The sequence below is a fragment of the Achroia grisella genome, unplaced genomic scaffold (genome assembly GCF_030625045.1).
Source record: "Achroia grisella isolate CSIRO2021 unplaced genomic scaffold, CSIRO_AGI_Agris_v1 utg784, whole genome shotgun sequence".
Lineage (NCBI taxonomy): Eukaryota > Metazoa > Arthropoda > Insecta > Lepidoptera > Pyralidae > Achroia > Achroia grisella.
In genome coordinates, this window is record NW_026713024.1 from 1,627,777 (window position 1) to 1,642,059 (window position 14,283).

The window sequence follows — 14,283 nt, forward strand, 5'->3', positions numbered from 1 at the left end:
AAGGTCGGTGCTATTCCAGCAGCTTGAAAACCATTAAAAAGATTCTGGTTAACGTCGTGATTGACGATACGCCTAGATGGGCCTCCATTAATTTTTGTGACTAGTAACCCTGACAATTGTTCAGTCAAACGTCACTCAACAGATCGGTCTGTCAATCTATCAAAGTGACGTCAATTAAAATGTCAAAAAAGTCTGAAGTCAAATCGTCTACCTGTAGTCCTGCATTCAACTGTATTGTGTTTTGCTCTCGTTTACATTCGGTCACGTACAATAACTGAATAAAATAAACTATTACAATCTTTGAACAAGTGTTGTGTAGTGACGACCAGTGATGGCTGGAAAGCTGAATAAATTCGAAACCCCTAGTTCTGCTAGCTCGGATAGGTAAAACTTGTGTGTGTTAACCTTACCCATTGTTTGTTTGGCCAGCTGGCTCGTGTCATATAAAGTGTCTACACAGCAGAAATCTTATTACCATACGCTAGCTTAGTCATCATTGTGTCCATGGGGTGTAACCACGTGCGTCGCTTTATTATTGTATGAATTTGATTCATAGAACTGTTACAAAACGCAACTTGCAATATAACCTCTCCATGCACGCATTGCGATTTATTTTTAGACTTTTTTATAGTACATTGGCAGATTGCTTCACGCTGTATGTACGCGGTGTGAACAAAACACGTGCTTGATAGAAAAGTCTCGCGTTTTTGAACACGTCGTCACATAATAAAGTGATTGGGAACAGGAAATGGAGACTGGACCATTGGTCTTCACAAACCCGTAAGATATTATAAAATACATCGTCAATGTTCCTATTGTCGGCTTTTTAACAGCTTTACATGTTTATTATTTGCATATAATTTGTGTTTGTTTACATTCATGTTTGGTGTTAGTTATTAACATAAATATAAATAGGTATAATATTAAAATTAAGTAAGTGTATATGACAATTTATTTAATTATTATATTATATATCACAATATATACACTGCATCGAAAATATGTTAATATCCAGTATACATATAGAAAATCATATATCAATTACATATTAACTGAAATTAATATTATTCTGATATAAAGGTACCTTTAAAAGAACTTTTAAATGACCATTTTTTTTTCTTTATTCATGTAGGTCTGTACAGGTAAGTCTACCATCTGTTAACTTTATAATGCCTTTATACATAGTGATGTAAATTTTTTAAGAATTAGTCTATTGTTATTAGTGAAAGCCTGTCAGAGGCTTATTATGACATATATGTTGATTTTATTTAAGATGTACTTGAATAGCCTTGGTTTTCCTTTAATAAATAAATAAAATAATTAAATCAGTTCTGAAAGTAGTTCAGTTAAAAATAACTGACAACAAATCTGCCTTTCTAATGCCATTGTTAGTTATTGTACATATTTATTAAAACTAAGGTTTAGATTTAGTTTATTTATATTAAAAAAAAATCTATTTAAAAGAGCAACACACAAGTTTCTTGCTCATTCTTCTTGTGACGAATCTGCACTCCGAATGAGTGGTAGAATAAAAAATATGACTATTCAAATGTGCTTGTAATGAGTTTATTTGAATAAAGATTATTTCTATTTCTTACAATGAGTACAGTGACCACCAGCATATGCTATAACATCACATAAATTTTAATAAAACTGAGATAACTCAATCAGCATACTAAATAAACATACATCCCCACAAACAATTGTTATAAGAAATTTATTAATAACATTTATGATTTTATAAATATAAATTGCTATTATTAATTATTTATTTATTTACTATTTTCTGTGTTTACATTAACATTAATTCCTTCATTAGGCTGGTCCTATCCCGCAGGAACCAGAATATTAATTACCATGTACAATAGGTCTATATTTGCACAATATATAAATAATTTGCTAAACAAAAATAATACAAGCTAATCATGAGTAATAGAAGAGCGAGTGGGATAGTATGTATATGTGTGAGTATAGGGTGTCTGTATGTACATCTATCTAATAATACAGTGATTATTTTCTATACTGTTACTATTATGGTCAGATTATTACAATTCATTGAGTAATTATAGATAACAAATATAGTACATCAATATTATTGGATTACCACAATTATTATAATGCACAGTGTAATCAGATTGACCTACACAGATAACAATCAAAGATAAGTAATCTGTATAGAAACATCAGCTCTAAATACATGACTACAATTGTGTTTGTTACTGGCAGCTTGGCCAGTATTTGGTTTCTTTTTAAATATTTTTTTATAGATTGTATTTTCATAAATTCAATTCATTGTGAAACCTTTTAAAGTATTTACTATTACATATCAACTATCCTTGAACAACTATTACATATGTAATAGTTCATTCTTCTTGTGATTGTGATTAAAAAAAATGTGATGACAAGTGCTTCAATGTAAGTTTATTTGAATAAATGATTTTCTATTCTATTCTATTTCTATTATTGCAGCCATTATAAAAGTATTCAATAAATATAATTTAATTAATTGCCATCAAACAAAAAATATAGCACGAAATTTAATTTTAATTTAGTAATACAATGTTCTTTTTATTCTTATATAAGGAAAAGACAATTATCAACTAAAATCGACTCATCTCATACTGACCCAGAGGTTCCTATAATGTTGCCAGCATTTCTGCACTGAAATGCTAGAGAAATTATTTCAGCTTCAATTATTTTATTGGATAATTAGTATTAATTTGGGTGTTTTCAATGTATATTTGTATGTATTTAGAAAGAAAAATGTATATCAATTATCTGTACCCATAATACAAGCTCTGTTTGCCATAGGACAATAAGGTGTTATTTTAATTATCCAGGGTTATTTTTTTATATATTATTCATTATCATTTTAGTTCTATTTTTGACATGTTTTTTAAACAACTTTGGGGAAATTGTTACTAATGGGAACTAGTGGTCGCATTACCATCAATGTACCATTGTCATACCTGCACACCATTGATGGTCATCCATCAAACCATTGTGATTAATTCCTGGTGCATTTACTGAATTACCTCATTCAGTGGTAAAGGTAACTAACTTCACTTCAATGTCCACTTGTGGCCTGCCAGCATATACCATTAGTTCAGGCAGGTGCACCATTCAACTATACCTTAATTCCAATATACCTACCTTGCAACCATTCATAAAAAAAAAAACAAATATTAGGGTACCTGTCCTGTTAGAAGCAATTTAATAATTTGGAGGGTCTTTGGTTTGCTAGTTACAGATATATCACATGTATTGCTTAATTATATATGTACTATTAATAACGCTATAAAAAAATAGGAGTTGATGATAGAAGGGTGAAAATTTAGGATTGTATGTATTTTTGTATGTTGTATCATAAAAAAATAGAAACTAAAAATTTTGTATAAAAAATAAAAAAAAAATTTTGGTCTGGATTACCCCTAACATTTAGGGGGATGAAAAATAGATGTTGGCCGATTCTCAGACCTACTCAATACTCTCACAAAATTTCATGAGAATCGGTCAAGCCGTTTCGGAGGCGGGAACGAAAACTGTGACATGAGGATTTTATATATAAGATGTATACGATTATTTCACTATATTCGCACTGCCAATAAAGTTCACTGATCTCCTAATTATGTAATCACAAAAGTTTGCAAGAATGAATATATGTTTGTTTCTTTTTTAGATAACCCATTACTAGATTGATTAAAATTAAATTTTATACACAGATTAGCTGAAGTGGCAATACTGTTATTTTTTGTTTTTTTTATTTGTTTTGTTTTTTTGTTATTGTTTTTTTGTTGTAGTTTTGTTATTGTTTTTCCATATAAATTAGTATTTGTTTTGAAATATATAAATTAACTAGCTATGCACGCGATTTCACCTGCATGAAATTTATAGCCTATCTGATGTATATGCCATATTACTGTAAAGTTTCAACAAAATCAGTTGAGTAGTTTCTGTGTGAAAGAGTAACAAACATCCATCCATACTCACAAACTTTCGCATTTATAATATAGTAAGATATCGCTATTAAAAAATAAGATAGAAGGATGGGAATATAGGGTTGTCTGTGTGTTTTAATGCTAAATCATAAAATAAAAAATTTATAATATTAATCGAAAAATAAAATGGATTTTTTTTGAGATGGGCCAGCGTTATCACTCAGGGATTTAAAAATAGATAACATATTCTTGGTAGGTCTGAACCTACCAAGTATACATATAAAATTTTGACGACCTCGGTGGTCTAGCGGTCTAGCACACCGCTTTACGTCCGATGATCGCGGGTTCGATTCCTCGCACGGCACAAACATTTGTATTCATGAGTATGATTGTTTGTATCGGTCTGGGTGTTTTCTATGTATGATATGTATGTATTTACGAAAAAAAAATATCTATGTACTTGTATCAGTTAGCCATAACACAAGCTTTTGATAGCTTAACTTGGGACTAAGATGGCGCTGTGTGAATTGTCCTGAGATTATTATTATATAATTTCATGAAAATTGGTTAAGCTGTTTCGGAGAAGTATGGCTACTAATACGACAATAATGTGACACGAAAATTGTATATAGGTACTAGCAGATGGTAGATTAACCTACATATGTTCAAAGTTTCCAACCGATCTTGTTTGAAAAGCACTTGTAGAATTTTGTTTAGAAGCCTTAGAAGCCCCTGTGCAGATTAAAAAATGTCCTACATGAATAAATTATTTATGAATTTGAATTTGAAAAACAGATATTTAATTTATGCAATATGTTTTAGTTTTTTTGATATATATTTTTCAATATTTAATACATTTAAGATAGCAACTTATTATAGCAGCATATAATATTATGCATCATATTAAGTATGCTTACAAATTAGTTCCACAGACTTTTCGCCTAAATTATTTCAGTAGTTCAGTCTTAAAATTACATTAACTGGAAAATATTATATTTAGTGGAGTTCACTATCACTAGAATAGTACCCATGGGCTGTATACCTACTAACTTCATCATCATATGATGATATCGTAATAAAATAGAGGTTGTTAACGGCTCCACTTCTTTCTATGTATTCACAGAAGAATGTATCTGTGTTTATTACGTATAATTGTTTTTTTTCTCGCGCCACGTAAAATTACAGACATTTCAATGTAACCTTGTATGATTTACCTTGGACTTCTCGTTTTGGAACCTTAGACCAGCCAAAACTTATCAGATATTTTTTACTGTTACAGTTATATTAATTAGCAACAAATGCTAATTAATAATTACTATGTATTACTTAATTAATAAAATAAATACATGTTTATTGTTGATTTAAGTATTTATTATATTTAATTAAAAAATAAGTATTTGTTTTAGAATTGTTTTGTCGGTGTTTTTAATTGTAATTATTATTATGTAGTCCAATATATACAATTTAAGAGTTTGTTTGGTTTAACACACCAATCTCAGGATGTACTAGTTCAAATTTAAAAAATATTTTACTGTTAGAAATGTCATTATTTGAGGAAGGCTAGGCTTGCTTACTTATAACATCACGCTACGACCAATAGGGGCGGAACAGCAATGGAAAATATTGCAAAAATGTGAAAAACGTGACGCAAACAAAGTGCGCGCAGAGTAGTTACGTATTTATAATAAATTCTGATTTAAACCTTTTTGCTGTTGTTTACAAGTAGTAATTACGTTACATAAAGAAGTGATATTTTATGTTACCATGATACACTTACGGGGCACCAGTGGAAGCTGATATAATGAGAATGATGTAAGATCATTTAGCCATTCATTGCTAATTGATCACTACAATTTTCAATAGGACAGCGTGGCGGTCGACCGGATATGGTAACATTGCTACCAATGGGGCCAATAGTTTTAATTACTGATTAGGCATAAGGTCGCCACTCGTGTTTACCTGGGTGTCTTCTGATTTAACGGTATACGCTGGTGGGGCATCAGTGGAGGATGCTTAAATAAGCTTAAAGTCAGGTCAGTTAGCCTATCTCGTTGTTAGGGCGACCTATTTCGCACTACTTAATTGTGGAAGCATATTAGATAGTCATTCATCATTATATCATTATAGATTATTATTAATGTGAACTAGAGCATACCAGTCCTTAATTTATAAAATTAAACTACCTATGCACATAAGAGAATTACCCCCAAAACAATTCAAAACTAAAATAAAATCTTTTTTTGAAAAACATCCTTTTTATAATATTACCGAGTATTTAGACCTAAATATAATTATGTCGTAATAATGACTACGGAACATATTATGTTATTAGTTATTATTAATGTAATTTTATTAATTAATATAATTGTAATTGGATTGAATTTATATAAATATGTATGTTATGACTTGCCATATATGTAAAGAAGTTTTTTACATTGGTTAATAAACGAAATATGAATATGAATATGTCAACTATTAATGTTGTTATGAATACAATACTTAACATGTCCGCAGGGTATATTTGGATCTACCGTGGCTTGGGGAACGGATAGTCAGTAATGTGGACTAAGAGCTCCATTGTTAACAATGCACCATGTCTGGTTGGCCCCTGCGCGGTTCTCCCTGGAAACTACCGTGATAAATTCCTTGTGAATTAGTCTCGATGGACTAACTGACCTGAATTCAAGCTCATCTTATCATCCTCCACTGGTGCCTCACCAGCGTAAACCGTTAGCGCAGGCGGGTGCACCATTCCATTAAGAAATACACACGCAGGGTCCAGGGTCATTTATTTAGTGTTTGTTGTCTCAAATTTGGATTTTACAGTAATAACATAGCTTATACATCAGAATAACATATAGGCTATAGATTTCACGGAGAATCCGCGGGCACGACTAGTATGTATATAGCGCAGGCGGTTGTACAATTCCATTTATTTCACTCCATCTATTAAAAATAATAACGCGTGGAAGCTTCTCAAAAGTCATATGGTAAACCAGAAGAAATCCAGATATACACCGGCGACTTTACCTAACCAGTAATTAGAACTAATGGTCCCGATCGCTGGAGCACAAGAGAAAAAAAAAAACTATTGGCTCCATTGGTAGCAATGTTAGCATATCCGGTCGACCACGCTGTCCCATTGAAAATGGTAGTTATCAATTCGCAATGTTTGGCTAAATGATCTTACATCATTCTTATTATATTAGCTTCCACTGGTGTTAAGTGTATCATGGTAACATAAAATATCTTATCATCCTCCACTGGTGCCTCGCCAGCGTAAACCGTTAGCGCAGGCGGGTGCACCATTCCATTAAGAAATACACACGCACCATTTATTTGGCGCGCTGCCTCAAATTTGTGACAACCCTATGCAGTATAATATTGCAATAACATATTTGACGTATTTATTTACCTGAAATACAAACAAACACAAATAGAATTACTTACGAGGTGATGATAACAAGTTCTCGGGAAATTGATTATTTTGTATGTTTTGATGGAAACCGTATAAAAACATATATACACATGTCCCGCTCATTTTTAAGAACTCATTACGTTTTATTTATTAATGAAATTAAATTAAATAGTTAGAGATTTCGGGGCACCGAAGCGATGAAGCACTTTTGATGATTATGAAGTTGACTACCCCGACGTACATCCAAGTCGGTCGGGAGTTCAATTCTGGCCGACACTAAATGAACTTTGTGTATCAAATTATATATATTTATCTGATTTTACAGTGACGTTTTATATGTTTTACATATACGCTCAGATTTAAGAAGTCATTTTATTTATTAATGCAATTAAATTAAATACTTAAAGAGATCTTGAGGTTGCCGTTGCGTAGTGGTTTACTATCCCTATGGTAGGTAGTAGGTAGGTCGGGAGTTCAAATCTAGCTGATACAAAAAAGTAGTAAACGTACTGGGTGTACGTCGGAGTACTAGGGAGTTAACTAAGTCAAGGTGGGAGTTTATTTCTGGTTGATACAAAAAAAAAACTTTATATATCAAATCTGACTGACTCTCCGGTGACGGAAACATATCGAACTATATTTACCCTAAAAATATTAGTGTTAAAGTCCTGTTAATAGTATAAATAATGTATATTAAAGACAAAACAACTATTACATCTTCATATCGAATTCTATTAAGATCAGCTGTTTAATCGTGAACCGGTAACCTAAATAAATAAACGGTAACTAAAACCGATAACCGAAATAGGTAAATTAGTATGGACGTATAAATATAATGTAAGTAGTACATTAAATTTGCTATAAATAATGCAGTGCATGATAACGTATCAAGATGTTATGTTTACATGTTATCACTGATAAAATAATATTTCCTACTATTTTCGCTTTTTGAATACGTTACAAATATTGAGAAGAATAAAAATAATCTATATAACTAACATGTAAATAAATAAATACCTCTGGACAATTAACACAGCACCATCTAGTCCCACGGAAAGCAGAGCTTGTCTTATGGGTACTAGACAACTGATATAAAGACTTATACTTTTTTTTTTTTAAATATATACATAGAAAACACCCAGACCGACCGACCAGACCGCTAGAACATCGAGGCCGTCAAATCATATGACTTCAAAAATACATTAGTAAGCACTTTTGAATAGTCATATTTTTTTTTTATTCCATAACTCATTCGTAACGCAGACTCATCAAGATCGAGCAAGAAACTTGTGTGTTGCTATTTTAAATGAAAATTGTTCGGAAGTAATTATTATTTTAGGAATATTGTGTGAATACAGGTAACACCCATCTCTCTCATCCTGTGTAGATTTCACCTGTATTCACACAAAATTCCAAAAAAATCATTCTGTATATGTATATCTGATATATATAAGAAATTTATAAAGTCTAATGTGAGATATGACACAAATAAAGTTGGGAAACACTAGATCAGTGGTTTTCAATCTGTGGGTCGCGTAGGCTTACTGGGGGGTCGTCCGCTGAAAGAAAAAGTCGAGGTTCATATACAACAAAGACACGATTTTAAGGGAAGGTAGTGCTTGTTTATTTTCTAATATTCTTGTAATAATTCTGTACAAAAATTTTAATTTAAAAGATCAACACAAGTTTCTAGCTCGTTCTTAATGAGTCTGCGTTATGAATGAGGGGTAGAATCAAAAACAGCCTATGTGTATGAGAGAGATGTAAGTTAACTATATTCACACAATATTCATAAAAAAATAATCAGAATGGATTTAAAATACTAATATTATGAATGGGGAAGTGTGTGTCTGTCTGTTATCTTATCACGACTAAACAGACAAGACTTCAGAATCAATTTAGATTACACTTTTTACGAGGCTCGTCCTCAGCTATGTTGTATCTTAGAAAATAATCTAAAAGGGGTGAAGTAGGGGATGGAAGTTTGTGATTAGAACTCACAACCTCTCGGGAGTAATGCGGGGTAGTAAACGAGTTAGGTACGCACGGCGCTCTCAAGAAACAAGAGACAGAGTTATTTGAATAGAATAGAAATAATCTTTAATCAAATACGTAGGATATGAAAAAAATATGACTATTCAAAAGTGTTTTTAATTTTGAATAGATATTTTATTTTATTCTACCACTCATTCGGGATGTAGACTCATCACGCAGAGAAACGTTCATGACAGTAGTTCATGCACGGGATTTACGGGATTTTCACTTAATGTTAGACATAAACATCTACATATGTACACAATGTGAATAAACTAACAGATATATGATTTGATTTGATCACAAGAAGAACGAGCAAGAAACTTGCGCATTGCTCTTTTGAATAAATGTTATTTATACATGTCAATAAAAGTTTGTAATATTGAAATAACTGTTTTTTACTACATGCTCTTGCATATGAATATAAATACGGTACATACACCAAAAGAACATTTTTTTACAATTATTGTCTGTCTGTTCTGGCTAATCTCTTTAATGGCTGACGGGACTTTTATTGGCAGGTAGCTGATGTAATAAGGAGTAACTTAGGTTACTTTTATTTTAGAAAATGAAAGTTAAATTCCACGCGGACGAAATCGCGGGGGTACAGCTAGTTTTAAATAAATGCACAGTAACAAGTAAGAGGCATGCGATAATCTATATAGACTGCTATGCACTCTGTATGCAATCATATGATATTTTCAGCAGTTATATTATATTTGTATAGTATATGTTAATACTTGTCACAACAGTGATACTGAATTGGCGTTGGAGCTGAGCGAGCAAGTGTTCCTGGATGATGAGGACTTCGCCAGCAGGGCTCCGGCCTCGCCCACCACGGTCCCCAACGTGAGGCCCTACCGCCCGCCATCCACGGGTGAGTCCAATCGGCAGGAAGCTAACCATAATAATAACCCGCTTCGTACTGACTATGACCTAGCGTGAAATACGTATAGACCAGTGTTTCTCAACGTGAAGCTCGCGACCCACAGCAAATTTATAAATATTTTTTTTATCACTGAATTAAAATATTAAATAAATAAGAACCATCTTTATTAAAATTTTTATAATTTTAATTTCAGTTTTTCATTATATGTTTTTAAGATTTACTTACTGTGTGTCGTTAACGATTTACTACTGATTACTTAAATGATCTTTTTATGGATGACAATTGTTAGGTGTATATACGGCCTCCTCACCGATTACGATTTTATAATAGTTTAGTTGTCAAATACATCAGTTTCATCATACACATTGACACTATTGTAAAAGGAAATTAAAGAAAAGACAATACAAATCTTCTGCTGCAAACGTACATTTTATTTACACGTCATCTCACATATCATCTCATTACAAAAGAACCCCACCAATGGAGTGGTGCATCGCTGCGCTAATGGTTTACGCAAGCGGGGTACCAGTAGAGGATGATATGAACATGAAGTCAGGTCAACTAGCCCATCGTGACAAATTCACCAAGAATTTATTACGATGGTTTCCAGGGGGAAACGTGGAGGTCAACCTAACCTAGCCTAGCAATGTACCATACATTTCTAGCAATAAGATCATCAATCCACATTACTATGAAACCCTTTCCCCCAATATTAAATATTATGCATGTTATATTGAGGGGGGCGATAGGGCCCCCTCAATGTGATGTGACATACATAAGAAATTTATAAAGGCTAATGTGGGATATGACACAAAAAAGGTTGGGAAACACTAGATCAGTGTTTTTCAAAGCCTTACTGGGGGGGTCGTCGGCTGAAAGAAAAAGTCGAGGTTCATATACAACTAAGACACAATTTTAGAGAAGAGGTATTGCTTGTTTATTTTTCAAAAGTTTATCAATTTTTTGTGATATTTTTGAAACGTTAATAATCAAATAATTTTACGATGTGGCAACGTCGCCAGCGCCGACGCAGTGTGGCCCGCGTGAATAATAGATAAATGTACTAAAATAAAAACTATTTTTTACCTAACTAACGTATATAGGCTTTTAATTAAATTATTTCTTTGGTCATAGAAAACTATGACACAAGGGGGTCGCTAGAATATCTTAACCTGTACAGGTCGGGTCAGGGAGGTCGCGAAATCAAAAAGATTGAAAAACACTGCACTAGATGTATTGTTATTACATGCAAATCATTCCTGATCATACGGTGACCAACTATTTTTTGTTCAAAAAGAGTACACTTTGCAAGTATTTCATAGGTAAAAAAAAAATTATTTTCTTTTTAAAATATACATTTTTTCGGAGTGGTTTTTTTTGCTAAATACGGATGCTCGTCTAATAATGTAGCCACATCCAAACAACTTTCATTTTGCATATTAAGACGGCAGATAATGTTTTTACAGAAAGTTGCGACTTCTCAAATTCAAATTCATTAATCATTTATTTATGTAGGACATTTTAGCCGCTTATGAACGTCAAGTTTTACATTATAATTTTACTTTTTTTCCCTATGAATTATATTATTATTCCCTATATATATATATATATATATATATATATCACTGCTCCAATAATCATTCCCTAGTGAAAATACCCTTTCAACATCAGCATTTGTGCCTGGAATAGGGACATAATAATGAAATTTCTATTAAAAATTTAATTTTTCATGTGGGATATGTTCAACTCTAAAATGCCGTAAGATTTCTATCCATCTTTTGTCAAGTTCTATTGTCTCATCGTTCCATTTCGTCTCAAATTTTCTTTATCTATATGCCTACATCTATACGTATAAATAAAATTGGAGTGTCTGTTTGTAATATTGAAATAATAATTTTTTACAATGGGCTAACTGACCTGACCTCATGCTCATCTTATCACCCTCCACTGGTGCCCCGTCAGTGTAAACCGTTAGTGCAGGCGGGTAGATCATACCATTATCATCTAATAAAAAAAACAGGAAAGGTTGCTACGCTTCGCTGACAGATGACTTATCCATACTAGGTATCGTAAAGCGAATTTTGTCCGTCCGCCTATAAGTTTGTTACGACTAAATTATTCATAATGAAATCTATAAATATAAATAAAATTGGAGTGTCTGTTTGTAATATTGAAATAACCATTGTTACTACATGTATATGAATATAAATACGGTACATATACAAAATATTTTTTTTTACAATATCGGTCTGTCTGGGTGGACCGATTTTGACGGGACTTTTTTTGGCAGGTAGCTGATGTAATAACGAGTAATTTAGACTACTTTTATTTTAGAAAAAATCTTTTATTTTTAACTAGTACAGCTAGTTTAAATATAAATTTATTCTTACTACAAATGAGTATAAAATTATACAAATGAGTTTCAGAGTACAGTATTTGTAAAGAGTACGGTTTCTGAAAAAATTGTATAAAACTCTGTAAATGAGTATAGTTGGTCACTTTACTGATCACCATATTGCGAAGTGACCACGGCACGTTTTCCCGCCAATTGTCCCATATTGCAGAATAATTTATCACAATTTAACAGACATATCCACTTGATTTCAAGTACTGTAACGTCGCTATTACAACTACTTAAGGTCGAATATCATTTGATGATTGTTCATAGTGTACGACTATCATTATGTACAGTGTAACGTGACTCAGTTGTCATCATGGTGTATTTAGACCACCCATGCCGGAGTTCTGGAACAGGGTTGCCACTATATAAAATTTTATTTGTGACTAACTACTCTATAAATATATATAACTCAAAAGTGACTAACTGACATAGTGATCTATCAACGCACAGCCCAAGCCACTAGACGGAGGAGTGAAATTTACATTGCAGGTAGATGTTATGACGTAGGCATCAGCTAAGAAAGGATTTTGATTAATTCTACCCCCAAGGGGATAAAATTAGGGATGAAAGTGTATGAAACTTTGTCAATTTCAAACCGATCGGGCTGAGACTTTGCATGCATAAAGCTACTATGACATAGGCATCCCCTAAGAAAGGATTATTGATGAATTCCACCCCTAAGAGAATAAATTAACGCGAGCGAAGCCGCGGGCAAAAGCTAGTTATATATATAAACCTTCCTCTTGAATCACTCTATCTATTAAAAAAACCGCTTCAAAATCCGTTGCATAGCTTTAGAGATTTAAGCATACATAGGGACGGACAGACAGCGACATCGACTTTGTTTTATACTATGTAATGATGGTCTCGGTGGTCTAACGGTTTGATACACCGCTTTACTTCCGATAGTCGCAGGTTCGATTCCTCGCACGGTGCAAACATTTTAATTAATTACTATAATCGTTTGCATAGCTCTGTGTGTTTTTTATCCTATTTGTATTATGTTTTCTATTCTATTTCTATTTATTTCTCGCTCATAAACATGGATGGCAACATTACATGTAGTATTTTTTTTATTCCATTCCTTAAAATTATTATTATAATCAATATGCTGTGAGTAGCTGGTGTTTTTGCATTTGGAAGAAGTTAATATACAAAGCAGATAGTGTATAAATAACCCTGTGTTCAGGCGCGGTTGTACTATATTTGGCCCAATATATTATTTTACTATAGCAACCCTGGAACGACGGTATTTCAGCGGGCCATAGACAATATATCAACCGTTACATATTCATATTCGAAATTCGCCAACGATCATTATACGCATTATCACACGCAATCACTGTAACCTATTTTCAAGTAATAAAAAACTAGCCTGGAATCTCTGAGTTTGATTATACCAGCAAGATCCTCTTCTCACTAAAAGGCGTAAAAACCCTGGATAATTAACACAGCGCCATCTAGTCCCAATATATGTAGTTTTGCAGAACTTCTATTCTGGGTACTAGATAACTGATATAAATACTTAGATGTTTTTTTTTTTGTAAATACATACATAATATACATAGAAAACACTCAGACCCATACAAACAATCATACTCAT

At 32.5% G+C, this 14,283-nt stretch overlaps 1 protein-coding gene across 2 annotated transcripts in view; it reads left to right on the forward strand.

The window, feature by feature from the left end:
* The first annotated feature begins 252 nt into the window (after positions 1–252).
* The window catches only part of LOC131851499 (uridine-cytidine kinase-like 1), a 44,074-nt gene continuing 30,043 nt past the window's right edge, over positions 253–14,283 (forward strand). The window contains exons 1-2 of one of the 2 annotated variants that reach the window (XM_059202005.1): positions 253–384; positions 10,143–10,267. In XM_059202005.1, coding sequence (XP_059057988.1) covers positions 332–384; positions 10,143–10,267 — 178 coding nt within the window. In that variant the 5' untranslated portion in view covers positions 253–331. Of the gene's footprint in view, positions 781–10,142; positions 10,268–14,283 lie in introns of both variants that reach the window. The other variant, XM_059202006.1, reaches the window with a different exon arrangement.